This window comes from Zosterops lateralis, assembly GCF_965231275.1.
Source record: "Zosterops lateralis genome assembly, chromosome: 1".
Lineage (NCBI taxonomy): Eukaryota > Metazoa > Chordata > Aves > Passeriformes > Zosteropidae > Zosterops > Zosterops lateralis.
The window spans coordinates 66793502-66807730 of NC_139762.1; the positions used below are offsets into that span (position 1 = coordinate 66793502).

Consider the following 14229-nt stretch of genomic DNA (forward strand, 5'->3'; position numbering starts at 1 on the left):
AAACAGACTGTAGGGTAGAGAGTAAAACTGGAAGAAAGGGAAGTCCAGGATAGGGAGTTACAGTTTCTTTAAATTGCCATCAATTAAACTGTGTGACAGTCTCCCAAAGCAGAAGAAACAAAATAGGAAAAATACTTCAATTATTTATAGTTACACTGGATGAAGCACATTCAGTAGTATATTTTCATCTGGTTTTCTTTGGACCAAACTGTTTTTATGTTCAACAGTAAAATTACTTTCTTATCACTCTGAAAACAAACCATGACTTTATCAAACAATGCTATTCATGCAATTCATGTGAAAATGCCCAGTTAAGTTCTATAGCCCAGTACACCACATCTCCATTTTAATTTTGCTCATGTAAACTTCGACAACCTCAGTTAAATGCAGTCATACTAAAAAATCTCCACGGAAGATAAACTGAAATGATTAGAAAATGTGTTGTTTGTCTTGCATTTTGGCAATATTTATTGTAGGATGCCAAGTGAAAATGCCTAGAAACAGCCATGAAAAACAGTAATACACCTGCTAATTACTAACCCAAAAACTGACTGCAGTTTCTTGTTTCATTTTTTCCAAATATGAAAAGCCACCTAACTTTAAATTCAGCTCCTCAAACTCCAAATCTCCTTTTACGCTGCAAAGACACACTACAACTCTGTCTGAATGCCTGTCTGTGCACATGCCCAGTAAAGAAAGAGGAATCCTAATCTTGGGTTGGGACTGAATTTGATAATTACCAGCCTGGAGTCAAACCTCTATGAGTCAACAGATGACAAAGCCAGAACTCAAGTAGGGGTTCAAAGGCAGTGCTGAAAACGATCCAAGAAATGAAACCATTTTTCATTCACCCATTTACAAGTTAGAGGACTTTGACCCTTCTCATTATATTTAAACAGTCTAAAGAGACTGTAGCAACAGTGGCAGTCATGGCTGGCTGCCATATGTGAACAAAGGCTGTCTGGATTTCACTGTACATTCTCCAGTTCTGCACTGGAAATTTGACCAACCCTCCCTACCACCTGATTCTCCTACCAGCAAACCAACAGGACAAAAACCAGAAAAACAGCAAAAGACTGCAACTGCTCAGAATTTTTTCCCACATCTCACCACATTACTAGGGGAAACATTATCCCAGTCTCAATGTGAGCAAGTAATGGGACACAGCAACAGAAAGAAGCAGCATCACCAATGTGAGCAAGTAATGGGACACAGCAACGGAAAGAAGCAGCATCAGAGCAAGTCCAAAATAAATCTTCCCAGAGAGGTAAGTGCTTACTGGCCCCACCTCAGCTCTGCTGTAGAGATGAAGGAGAAAAGAGAGAGAGTGCCTTTTACTTTCACAGGAGGTTTAGTGTGGGAACACAGCTAAAAAGCACTTGCTTATGCTCCCTGTGTTTAGCGAGGGGTGTCTGAGCAGGGCGTCACATGGTGTCTTTGGGAGGTGCAGCCTGTTCACCATCTTTCATCGCTGGAAGCGTGCCCAGAGTCTGCCCAACATCACTCCTCAAGCCACGGCAGGTCTGACAATCAGCCTCCTCTCCCACAGAATGTTTAGAGCAATAATGTCAGCTGTTGCTGTCCAGGCACAATGCTTATACACATTACCACTCAAGGAGTACATCTCCACTTCCCCTTCCTCCTCTGAAACATGCCACACTGAAAGACTAGACTATAACTAGCACCCACTTAAAAATACTGCTGTTCTACAGAGCTCTACCCTCCTCATTTGGTTTGTGTAAGAGCCACCTGGCAAATGCCATATGCAGATAATAATGACAGAATCACAAAGCAACAACCTAATAAAGAGAGATAAAAATAATGCAATTTCAATTTACAAGGAGTCTGCAAAGTGTGACTTCAGCCACCTTGTTCCATCCTCCCTACCTGTCTCTCAGAAAGGGCTGTCCAACCACAAACTTACAACTTTCACTTCAACACACAACTTTCACCTCAGCAGCACAAAAACTGTGTTTTCCACTCTACGTTACAACAGTAACAGCTGTGAATTGGCAAATTTGTTCTCAGATTGCAACAAACAGTAGCTTCAGCACTTCTGTGTGCATTTCAGCACTGACTTCTGAAAACCTAGTCCCATGGCAATCAGCTCTACCTCCCCGTGACAAAGACAGACTAGAGGGGGAGAACAACTCTAAAATACTGGACAATGTTTAAATCTGTGAAAATGGTCCTCTCTGTGTAAAAGGATTAAAATAAATATGAATCAAAGGAAATCTGTGCAAGGAAGGAAGGAGGAAAATATTGAGCACAATAATCTCTTACACAAATATGCCAATGCCTTTTGTTATGTTAACACCTGTGTTTCATTTAGCTTTCAAATTTAACTTCCACACCTCCTCCTCTGCAAAAGAACCCCAATCCATGTCTGGATTTCAATGAGAATTCACTATATGTACAATACTGGGAGGGAAAAAAGAGAACTTGAAATAACATGTGAGCATTCATGTGTATCCTTCACTTTTCTGCTGGCACCCAAAACAATACTACATATGAAGTGACATTCATAAACAACACCAAGTTTTAGCATTGTCCCTGGGTTTTGCACAGATTTACCTTCTGCTGCCTCATCCAGTTTAAACATTCACTTGTAACACGTTTCGTGTACTCATCCCAGCCCGAGCCACTCTGGGAGGAGAAGCAGCCACCTTTGGAGCTGGCCCTCCTGGCACGGGGAACGCTGATGGCTTTGTACAGGGCACGCATCTGCTCCTGGAGCTGGAGCAGCCTGAAAAGGAAGGAATCACTTAAGTGTCTGCAAGCAAAACACACAGAAAACACACAAACAATGCTGTTTATCTCTCCTACTGGACCACCAACTATTCAAAACAAAGTGTTGAAAGCAAAGACCATGGAAAAAATATACCGACTAAGACTTCATGGAGACAACTAAGGCGTGAATTTCTTTCACAAATATATTACTGCAAGACCCTTCTCCATGTTAGGTGACCAAACAGATTTAGTTCCACCTTATTGATTTATATTACATCCTGCAACACAGGGGAAGGTGAGCATTTGAGGTGCCACAAACTTTTATCAGTCACACTCCCGACCCCAACCCTTCCCGGACAATACCTTTTCTGATACATGTCACAGGGCTGGCCCATCTGCCTCATCTCTCTGATCAGCCCATCCAGGATGTCCATTTGGTCATTTGCCTGGGCAAAACAGTCTTCCAGATCCCTGTTCCCACGAAGTGGGACACCATCCCCATATTTCAATTCCTAATGAGAAAAAAACATGGAAGATTAAATTAAATATTCATCATCCAAGCTTCCTTTGATTGTCTTAAAAGAGATGTTGTGAGGACAGGTTTTTTTAGGAAGCACGGTAAGTTTCAACTGCCAAGTTTAACTGGCAGAAGGCTGACTAGCAAAGGATCCACAGCCACTGGAAAGTCCTTTATAAAATAAAATATGGAAGAAAATGATTAAAATGTAATATCAAACAAAACCTTCCATGAAGAGCAGCACATCTTGATGTTTATTTCAGCAGAGCCAAGGCTTCACAAGGTGTGCTTCTTAAGTCATTGTGCTTTTGTGTTCAGAAGATGAGAAGGAAACACTGTCCTAGTAGGAGATGGTAGATATTGCTCCTGACTTTCCACAAGGTTCCCTGAGGTTCTAAGACTTCCCTCTCCAACAAACACACAAGCAGTATCGTCTGCCTGGGTCCAGCTCCATGCCCCATCACATTTGCATCCCACCTTATCACCTAAAGTCTAGGAAAATTTCTCCCTGCACCTTCTCAGTGCAGTTGGACCAGGATGGTCATGGTGTTTCAGCCAGGAAGACATGGCTCTTTGACCTTATCCCACATTGACACAGCCATGCTGAACAAAACATAATGCAGCTGTAACCTGATTTTGCAAATAAAATATTATGGACCTCATTGCTCTGACCCTTAGAAAGAAAAGAAAGAAACAAAGCAAGTAATGCATGTTGTGGCACCAAGCTGGAACTAAACATCTCTTTCTTTCAACTTCACTGGAATAATATTAATCCTGAACAAAAGGCAGTATTTACTCTGGCATTGATTTTTATATAAACATGCTCACACGTCCTGTATCTCTAAAAAGGAAATGAACTCCTAACCACAGAGTTCAGTTCTGAAAGAATTTTCTGTCCAGAGAGGGTCCAAAAGTGCACATTAAATCACATTTACTGCCAGAACTGTGAAAGCATTTCACATCTCAGTGGCCTCAACAGCAGGATGCACTCACCACCCTGCACCTCCTCTAACTTCAGCAGGAACAGAGGACACCCCATGTTTGCCAGGAGTGAACTTAGTTTAGCATCAGTGAGTTACCCACCCCCAGGCACTCTGGGTTTGTACCAGATACTGCAGAGATTATCTGTATGTATTTGAGCTGAAACAGCCAGGAAGACTTTAATCTAGTTTCATTTACTTCTTTAGGAATCATCTGGAAAAATAAAATAAAGGTAATGAAGGTATTTCCTAAGGTGGCTCAGGTTCATTATGACCCTGAAAATGATGACAATATCCTACAGAACACACTAAGAGACTGCAAGTAGTTATTAGTAACAGGTGTTAATACTGACAGTGGTCCTGATCTAAAACTGAAAAATAAAATGCAGTAGAATCTGCTTGAGGGTGGGTTTGTTTAAAAAAAAAAAAAATCAACTCTATTTATTAACTAGATGCATTTCAATCAGTTTTACTGAACAGAGTACAGAGGGAAGAAGACCTAAGAAGGAGGTATGTCATTCCACTCCAAGTTACCTCAACTAAACAGCTGAAAAGAGAAAGGAGATGAACAAGCAGAGCCAGTGAGCCCAGATAACAACACCGAGTATGTATGTAATATTCATAATCACTTTGGGTAAGAAGAACAAGAAGCACTCACAGGCTGTACTATGAGCTCAGCTCGCGTCAGGCAATCCGAACAGTTTTGCAAAAGCTCCTGGATGGTGTTCTGGCGTCTGGACATGGTACAGGTCCCATTCTGGCTGTTGTAGGGGAGAAGAAGATGAAGTAAATACAGAGCAATTGCATGCTTTGAAGAAATACAAGAAACACAAATACAGAACAGTTAAGAGAAGCTACATGGAATAAGCCAGCTCACATATGTTCACAGAGGCACACACACATTAACTGCACTGTGAAATTTTAATGACAATTCCACAATGGCAGAGCCACTTTATAGTCCTACAGGATAGAGTAGAACATGGAAACTGGCATGCCATAAAGGAGAATTTTTTTCTTCCAGCACAGGTATTTGTAGCTTTGATACGACAAAACTTTGGCAGCATTACAGCGAGAATGAATTATTCACAGTCTTTGTTAAAGTCAATACATCAGAGCATAGCCTTTGTGTGATGTAATTGTTCATGTTATCACACCAGCCATCAAATGTCAGGGCACACAAGGAAAGCAAGATCCTCAGCTAGGCAAACACAGGAGCACACAAGTCCCCACAAGTGTAAAAAGGGCCCTTTTATCAGCAGAAACGCACAAAGCACTGTCTTAGGAATGAACTGCAAGATACACAAGCTACTACAAAAATAGATGCAGGGCCTGGAGTCAGAGGACATGCATACATCTTACAAATACATAAAGTGTAAGTTTGGAGTCTCCAAGTAAAACTCCAGAACTAAAAACACTAGTGGGGGAAAAAACCAAGGTGGGTAATGGGGTCGTTATTGTTGTCTTGCACATAATCTATTTCATCCATAATGCCAGAATGTTGCTTTTCCAGCATTTAGGATTCAGCCATCAAAGTGAGTCACTGTAGCTGAATGGGGGCGAGGTGCTTCAAGTGAGGAACCATTGTTTGGTGATGGGATCAGACCTCTCAAGCAAGTCCAGGCGGCTCCTAAACCCAAGCACTTGCCAGTGAAACTAAAATAAAATACTATCAGACAGTAAGAGCTAAGGTGCTTCCAAGCCTTGCCTAGTTTTCTAACTCCTGTGCTCACAGTAGGTAACCTTTTCCATTACAAATCACTGAAGAGACAAACATTCCTTACAACACTAATGCCAACAAGAGTACCAGTGTGAACCTGTCCAACTCAGAGCCAGCAGGCAATCTGGATTCAATGGAAATCTTTCCACTGACTTGAACAGACTCTGACCATCCTTCACAAAAGGAATTGTGACAATGAAAAAGCAGAACTGTCCTTGGCAAAATCACTGGAGTGATGAGAAACATTCAATATTTTTAAGAGCTCTTCTGCAGCATGTGCTTCTGATGCACCAGCAGCCTGCTGTTCTCCTATCAGCTCATCTAGAACAACTACAAAAGGTTTGAGCAACTTTTCATTCCAGGGGACAGACCCTCAGAGGTGTAGAGACAAGACTGCAGAGTCACTGGGTGACATAAAACAATCTGCACACATGCAGCCCCCAGCTTGTACTGTGACCCTCTGGCTGCACAAACACTGCGCCCCACTGCCAACGCACCCCTGTGTATCTTGGAAACGGCCTAAAGAAAACAATTATGAAAAATAACATATGGGTCTGATTTTGTGCCAGCTTCCTTTTCTAAATCATTCCTTCTCCTTAGGCATCACTGCTGTGTTTAGATATAGAAATATCTGACTGCATCTGAAATTTACATTTAATTACACCCACAATTATACTCATGAATGAAACATAATAAAGAAGAGAGAGGAACCTTCCAAGCAATTTTCTCTTTTTAGATCACTGGAAGAGTATTTTTTCTTGAATCACTTTTTTCCATCATGTTCTGCCAGCTACAAATGCTGGATATCCATTAAAGCTAAATGAAGTATAGATGGTGACCAGATTTATACTGTAACCAGTCAGCCCATCTCCTCTGGCTTCTGGGTAACTTCACTGAGCTCAAAGACATTACTCCACCATGACAAGAGGTCTAAATGGTATCTATTATAGTTAACATGGTAATAAATTGTGAAAAAAAGCTATTTTCAAATAAATCAAACTATTAAATTATAATATAAAGGTAGAAATAGATGCATTTTGTGTCCATTCTAATGATGTTTGAATGCGACATCCATAATTATTGTCCAAATAATTAAAAAAATTGAAAACCTGAAGATGGCTGAACATAGATGCACAAACTGTTTCAAAAGCAGGAGCAGAGGCCTTGAAATGAGAGGCTTAAGTACACCCTATCTAGGTCTTCAAATAGAGTAACAACAAATTACTTGTTTACAGTTCACAGGGACCTTCATAAGAAGAAAGCAGAACATTCTTAAGGCTCTCCAATCCAGCAGATAGAGATATAACCAAAATAATGGCAGAAGCTGGAGCTATATAAATTGAAAACAGAAAAGAGCACACTATTTTATTAATGCTTTCTTTGTTGTTAAAAATGTAACCAGTTTTGCCAGTAAAAATACAGAGACCAATCCTATGATAATGATGAAAAGGTCATGTTAGAGGCACTGGCTTTCAAATCTGTCAGAAGACCAAACAGAGCTGCACAGGGTTATTGGGGCACAATCAGAAACAGCAGATGCCAGCATAGGAGCTGATGTTTGATGGTATAGCTCCACCAAGCCAATCGGAATCAAGAACTTCAAATCTGAAGGGGATTTAGCTGTACAAATATGCCCAAGGGCATAAATCAATCTCTGAACTTAAAAAAATAAAAATACTTAATAAGACAATACCTCAACAGACACCTACTGATGTTGATACATCGGATGGCACTAGCACAATCTCACAGGGACACATCTTCAATACTTTTCACCCATGTGATAGGAAGGTACTTCATCAGCAGTTTCAAAGTCCCTCAGTACTATCTACCTCTTAATGAAGCAAACAGGCCTTTAATGGAGATGAGCAGATCAAAGCAGAAACTTCAGAGTAATAAAACAGCCAACCATGAGGCAGTAGGAGACAGACAGCCCAAGTAAAATCATACCCGACACAGAAAATACTGGACCAAAGAAACTGAGACAAACCCTGAACATACTGGAGAGCATCATAGCATGGAGGCAAGAACAAAGCTGGATTTTTAAAGCAAAAATATGTAACCTACATGCTACATAAAAATATATTTATGTCACTTGGACAAATGTAGGATACCCACAGTCCTCAGAGAACACAGATTAAGTGTGTTACTTTACATGGTATTTTGTCAGCGTCTCTCTTGTTTTGTCTGACTTTGTTTACATGAAACTGATCAAGTTTAGAGTAATGCTTGGTCATTGTAACACCTACTGCTGCTATGACAATTTGATTTAACTCTGGCAGGATCTAAACCTCAAACCTATGAATAGGATCCTGTTGCATCCAACACTGGAGGCACACCATGCAGTGAAAATATGGGCAGATTTTTCACTTGTTTTACTGCACCCCTGCAAATGCCAGATATGTTATCAACCATTCCAGCAGATATGGAAAGAACTGGAGCCTGGTCTTTTAGCAGGACTCATAACAAAAGAGGGCAGCGTCTACTACTAATAAATATACATATATTTGCAATAACCTGACTATTTGCCGTGCTGCTTTGGTTTTGTAAAGCCTGCAGAACAGTGCTGAGTGAACAGACTGGACTGCTTCTGACCTTAACTATGTATTTGTCCCTACGACTCATTTTAGACGATGGCACTTATTTGGAAGGCAACTCATTAATTTCAAAAAGGTCCTATTACACCAGAGTTCTTTATTAAAATAACTTCATTTTAACAGTCATTAGCTATTAAAGGAACAAAGGAAAACAAAAGGGGGTAGCGTCTTTGTTTTAAAATTACAAAAACACTTCAAAACACAGATGAATTGCTTTTACTTGGGATGTTGAAATGTAGGCCTGTTGCTCTCCACTGTCAGGAGAGCCCTAGGAAAGGCATAGCATCTCCCTGTCGTCATTCTGTACAGGAGCCACCCTTTTCAGTGCATGTCAAGGCAGAACACATTGCTCCCTTGTTATAATACCCTCCTGCTCTCCCTGAGAAATGAGAGGACAGCCCAACCCCTGCTGCTACTGAGATTTGGCCAGGATAGCAGCTGAGGCAACAACTCCCTGCTGGAATACACTCCAACTGAGCTAAATCCAGCCATTACTTTACTGTTGAATCCTCAGTGTCCGAACTGGGATTTGTGTTTAACTGATGAACAGTACCCATGATCCTTACAAGACCCCCAGCTCTACTGAAACAAGACAGAACTAATCCTGTTTTTTTCCTAAAAGGGGCTGAGAAACATGCTATATGATGAGTTATGAGAGTAGAGACAGACATGTCAGCAGTGCCCATGTCCCCAGAACACAGCAGGGCTGAGTAGTGCTGACACTCACTTGTTCAAGCAGTCAAAAAATTATCTCAAGTGATATGTTTGGATTAAACCAAATACCTTCTCTAAAAACACAGCTTGCACCCTCACAGGCCCACTGGGTGAGCTGATGTCATCACTGTAGAACCCAAGGGGCAAGGAAGCCAGCTACCTTCTGCTTTCCCATTTGCCTCCTGCTGCTACAAGAGCTGCACACCCTCAGCACAAACACCTGGACCGTGGGGGCTGCACTGGTGTCTGCCTTTGCCACTGCACATCTACAGGCTGCTGGGTTAAGGGTTATCCAGGGTGTGATCAGTGCCCACAGAAGCAGGGCAAAGGAGACACAGAAACACATCCAGCAATTCTGAGGAGCCTTCCAACAGCTTCACAGTTCCCTAAAGCTTTGGGAGCAGAAGGAGGTTGCTCTTGTCCCAAAGATACTGTTTATAACAAATTAGAATTATCCTTGTTAAATTTTCCAAGCCCTCCACAAAACTTCTAGCCTGTTAACAATTCAAAGCTTTTTGATTTTTTTTATTCATTCAAAAAATGGAGGAAGCTTTAAAAGAAAGTCTCTTAGCAGATCCAGAATATTGAATGATTCCTGTAACTCAGCAAGAGCGAAAAAACAGCGCTTCTTTTTCTTCACACTTCCCACCCCCCTCCACAAAAACTTGTTTGAACAAGCAAAAGATTCATAAAGGGATTACCTGGTATGCCCAGGGTAGGTAAGTCAGAAGAAAAACCTGACCTGGAATCTGCATTCCCAGCACAGAGGCTGCACATACCACCGCCCATCCGCCACCACCTGCCAGCTGGGTGTGCGTATGCTGGAAAATGCAACGGCATGAAGGTGGTGAATCATGAGATCCCCAAGACTATAACCAGGAGTTTAAATGCTGTAGTCCAGCTTTCCCCCTCCTGCCTCAAAGGAGGAGAATACAAATTGTCAAATCATCAGAAGTTCTCTCTATATGTCTCTGCTCTAACTAGGACCAGTTTGGGCACACCACAGGCTCACCAAACTAGTCCCATCTGCCAAGTATGCACATAGACTAGGGCTTCCATGACGGGGGGAAACCTCAAAAGACCTCTGCATCTGGCACAACCAGGCTCTAAATACCATTAAAAATGTGCAAAAATCCAGTAGTCACTACTGAATTACTGAATTATTAGGACCCCCGAGGCTTAGTGCCTTTGCAGCGTGCAGGGTTTCACAAGGGATAGTACCACACCTGTTCACAGGAATCCTCATGCTTTTTCCCCACTGGTATGAATCACCAGGAGCAACAGGACCGTTCCCAAAGGCTGTACCTGTTCCCAAAGGCCGTACCTGCCCCATGCAGCAGGCTGCTCACACGCTGCCTCTCCCACCTCCGCCTCTGGGAGATGGAGGTGCCAAACACTGTCCCCAGCCTGGACCATGGAAACACACCTCTGCTGGAGCACGGCCGCACGAAACACAGCAACCCCCCTGCTCCTGACAGAGGCTTTCACACCTGCACGTCTCTACAGAACAGAGAGCTGGGAAAGGCACAGCCTGAGTCCCTTCTCACGGCGTGGCAGCGTCCCCATTTCCCTGCCAGGCAGGACAGGTATTCCGCAGCCATTCACATTCCTCCCTCGCTGTCTGAGCAGCTCAAAGTTACAGGCCAGCTCTACCACCACTCAGCTTAGCCAGGACTCTACAGATCCTTGCGAGACTGATGGGAAAGGCAAAAGTGTGGCTTTGAGTTGGTTTTCTCCACGTTTATTTTGTTTCTTGGTTCCTCAAAGAACTATCAGGGCAGGGGAGGTAGTTTTCTAATTCCTTTTCTAACTTGAAGCACAGAAGTTGTATAAATCTTTAAGCAGAACTGTGTAAATTAATTAATGTTCATGTCACTCAGTGACCATGAATTCTAGGCTATTTTTTCCCCTAATCTCGGCAATGACAAATAAAACTGCACAACTTTTTTTTTTTCTTTTCTCTCATGGTTTATCAGATTTTCTATCTCCATAGCAAAGACATTGATAAATATTTGACTGATGAATTGGCAGTTTAGCAGCGTGTGAGTCACTGTCAAGCTGAGTATCTGTACTCCGGGCCAAGCTCATCCTGAGTTCCCAAGCTAGAAGAAACCGGGAATGTTGTAAAAGCACCTTGCTGAGCCCTAAGGGTAGGGAGCGTCTCATATTGCTCTGTGAGTAATGTAATACTCAGCACAGACTTGTTTGGCAGAATACGCCCCAAACCTTACAAGACTAGACCCTAACTTGAATCCTGCTGCATTTAAAAATTAGGGTAGAGCGACCTTCCCCATGGAAAAAAGAAGCCTCCATTTCCGGAGTTCAGTAGATGCCACTAAACTTTGGCACTGAATATGTCAGGCTAAATGCAATTAATAAAACCAGTTCCATAGATGATGGCCCTGGTTCCAACAGCACAAAATGCAGAGCATTTAGTGGATTTTCTGCACACAAACACACGTGCAAAACCAGGTAAAACTGCTTGTTCCATTACCTGACAATAAACCAACCACTTGCTTTGAGACACATTTTAACTCGTATCAGCACTGCTTAAAAATAAACCTATGCAACTCAGTAAGCTGGCAAATACACATACTCTGTAGCAAAAAAAAAAAGTATTTAAAGTATTTGGTATGGTCAGATTTTTTCACATAAAACAATATGTAAATGTTTATATATTTTTTTTTATTTATTTTAATCTCGATAATAATAGTCTTTAGTTCCACTCGGAAGTCTCACAATAAAGTGAACAGGAACTTTCATTGCAACCTCCTTGCCAGACATTTTCCTTCCCAGAAAGGAGATATGTATATTACCTTATAAAAAGAAAATGAAAGAATGTTGATATAAGGTTGTTAACCTCTTGATCAAGTCTGTCCTTTCCACTCTTGCTACACCACTACTGAATGCTACAGAAAGAAGAGCCTAACAAACCACAGACTGGCTTAAAATACGTAACTACAGCCAAAGAATGCTAAATTAAAGGAAAGCATTTCTCCTCTAGTGAAAGTCAGGAGTGATATGGAAATCACTCTAGTGGATCCAGATAGAGTTGCACCAGTGTAAATAGAGGAAAAAGAGAAAGGCCAGGAAGTAACACGCTCTGCCATTCATTTTTCACGGCTGTCTCTTGTAAACAGTAAAGGTATTTGCAATGAAGCGCCACTAGCAAGACAAATCCTCACACAGGCAGTGCAGCAACAGCATTTTGGAGTCCTAATGTGTGCGCTCCCCAATGCTACAGTACTGAATTGTTGTTATTATATAACAATAAATAGATTTTCTCATACTATTATATTGGTAACTGGATGTGTTCTAGCTGCAATTCGTTGTAACTAACTTACCTATGCACACAACAAACCAAAAGTCAAACAAAGAACTAAGAACTGGGAAAAGTAACAAAAAATCCATAGAAAGCAAGTTTTGTCATTCATTCAGTGGTCCTCTAGCAACTGGTCTGACATACCTAAGCAGAGCACACTGAGCCTTCTAGGATAACCCTAATTCTCTGTGGGCACTCATAGATCTGCTTGATATAAAAAAGCCTGCCTTTTCTCATCTGCTGTTTATTTACTATGTATGTTTAATTCTCACCCTTTTGCAATCCAATTATCTACTATCCATAAAAAATTAGGGCTTAAATTCTAACACAAAATACATGACAGGGCTTCTGCATCAATTCCTGAGTCAGTGGCATCCTTAATTAGACCAATAGATTTAATACAGCCATTCCACACACACAAACCAGTCAGCTGTGCTTTGTGATGGTGTAGCACACACACCACACACCAGCACTGCTTCCTTCAATGACTATAACTGCTTTTCAGTCCTGTGAACTCCCAGGCAAGGAGATAAATGGAGAAGTCTTCATGATTACTGCACTCTGCGGAAGGTCCTTGTCAGACACGATGTGCACAGATTGCTGGTACAGCTGCATCCATGAGGACAGGCACTCCCCAAGCCAGGATTCATACTCTGTCTACAAGATCTTGACTGTGCTCACAGCACCGGGGCAAGCAGAAAGGTAAAAAGAGAAGAGGCGAGGAGAGCAGACTGATGTTGCTTGTCATGTATCTCTGCCCCTGCCACCAAATGTCAGGGATCGCTCTATAAAAGATCATGACTTAAACTCCCAGGCCTCACACAAGCTAGAAACAAACTCAAAAGTTAACAAGAGAACACTTCCCACTAGTTAAAGTGGTTTTACAGCCCTAGGTATGCAACTAGTCGGGGTGTATGGGGTATAAAGCAATTCACTTGAGCTCAGCTTGTTTTGCGTCACTGAGCAAAGCCGGGGGTTATCAGCACAGAGCTGTTGGGTCAACACAGCCGGCACAGACCCATTTACAGCCCCCAGCGCAAACGGGAGACACAATGTTTTCATTCCTGCTACTCTCTTCAAGGAGAGTCACCACCAAAAGCGGCTGTTTGGAAATAAGTTCTTCTCTTGCATTTAGAAGCCTTTTAGAAGTTAAGACGCCTCAGGGAAGAGCAGGATAAAGAAAGTTGCCAGCTCGCACCTGGGGAATCTCCCCGCCAGGGAGCGGGGCCGGCTGGACCCGCACCTACCCGTATCCGTCGGAGGCGTAATCCCCACCGTAGGTCTTCTGGTAGTAGTAGGTCTTGTGGGTGTGTGTGGTGCCGCCGCCGCCGCCGCCGCCGCCGCCCACGACGTGGGAGCTCATCTCGTAGCGGAGGTCGGTGCCGGACTCGGCCCGCGCCATGCGGCCCAGGGTGTTGATGCGCGGGTGGGACCCGCCGTTGATGCTCATGGCAGCGGGGGGCGCCGGGGCCGCGCGGGGCCAGGGGCAAAGCGACCGGGACACGCAGCCGGGCCCGACAGGGGCAGGAAAGGCATTCACGGCCGGCAGCGCCCGCCGCGGTGCCGCCGCTCCCTCGAGGGAAAGGCCGGGAGCCGGGGAAAGGCCGGGGAAAGGTGAGCGCAGGGCAGAGCGCGGAGCGGAGCCGGGCGGGCGG

The 14229-nt window shown here is 43.0% G+C and overlaps 1 protein-coding gene across 3 annotated transcripts in view; it reads right to left on the bottom strand.

Moving 5' to 3' along the window:
- The window catches only part of DSP (desmoplakin), a gene marked incomplete at its 5' end in the record, with an annotated part of 38496 nt that extends 24472 nt beyond the window's left edge, over nucleotides 1–14024 (bottom strand). For all 3 annotated transcript variants that reach the window (XM_083855310.1, XM_083855309.1, XM_083855308.1), the window contains 4 exons: nucleotides 2575–2746; nucleotides 3094–3242; nucleotides 4886–4988; nucleotides 13822–14024. In XM_083855310.1, coding sequence (XP_083711436.1) covers nucleotides 2575–2746; nucleotides 3094–3242; nucleotides 4886–4988; nucleotides 13822–14024 — 627 coding nt within the window. The remainder of the gene's footprint in view (nucleotides 1–2574; nucleotides 2747–3093; nucleotides 3243–4885; nucleotides 4989–13821) is intronic.
- Between the last annotated feature and the right edge of the window lie 205 nt (nucleotides 14025–14229).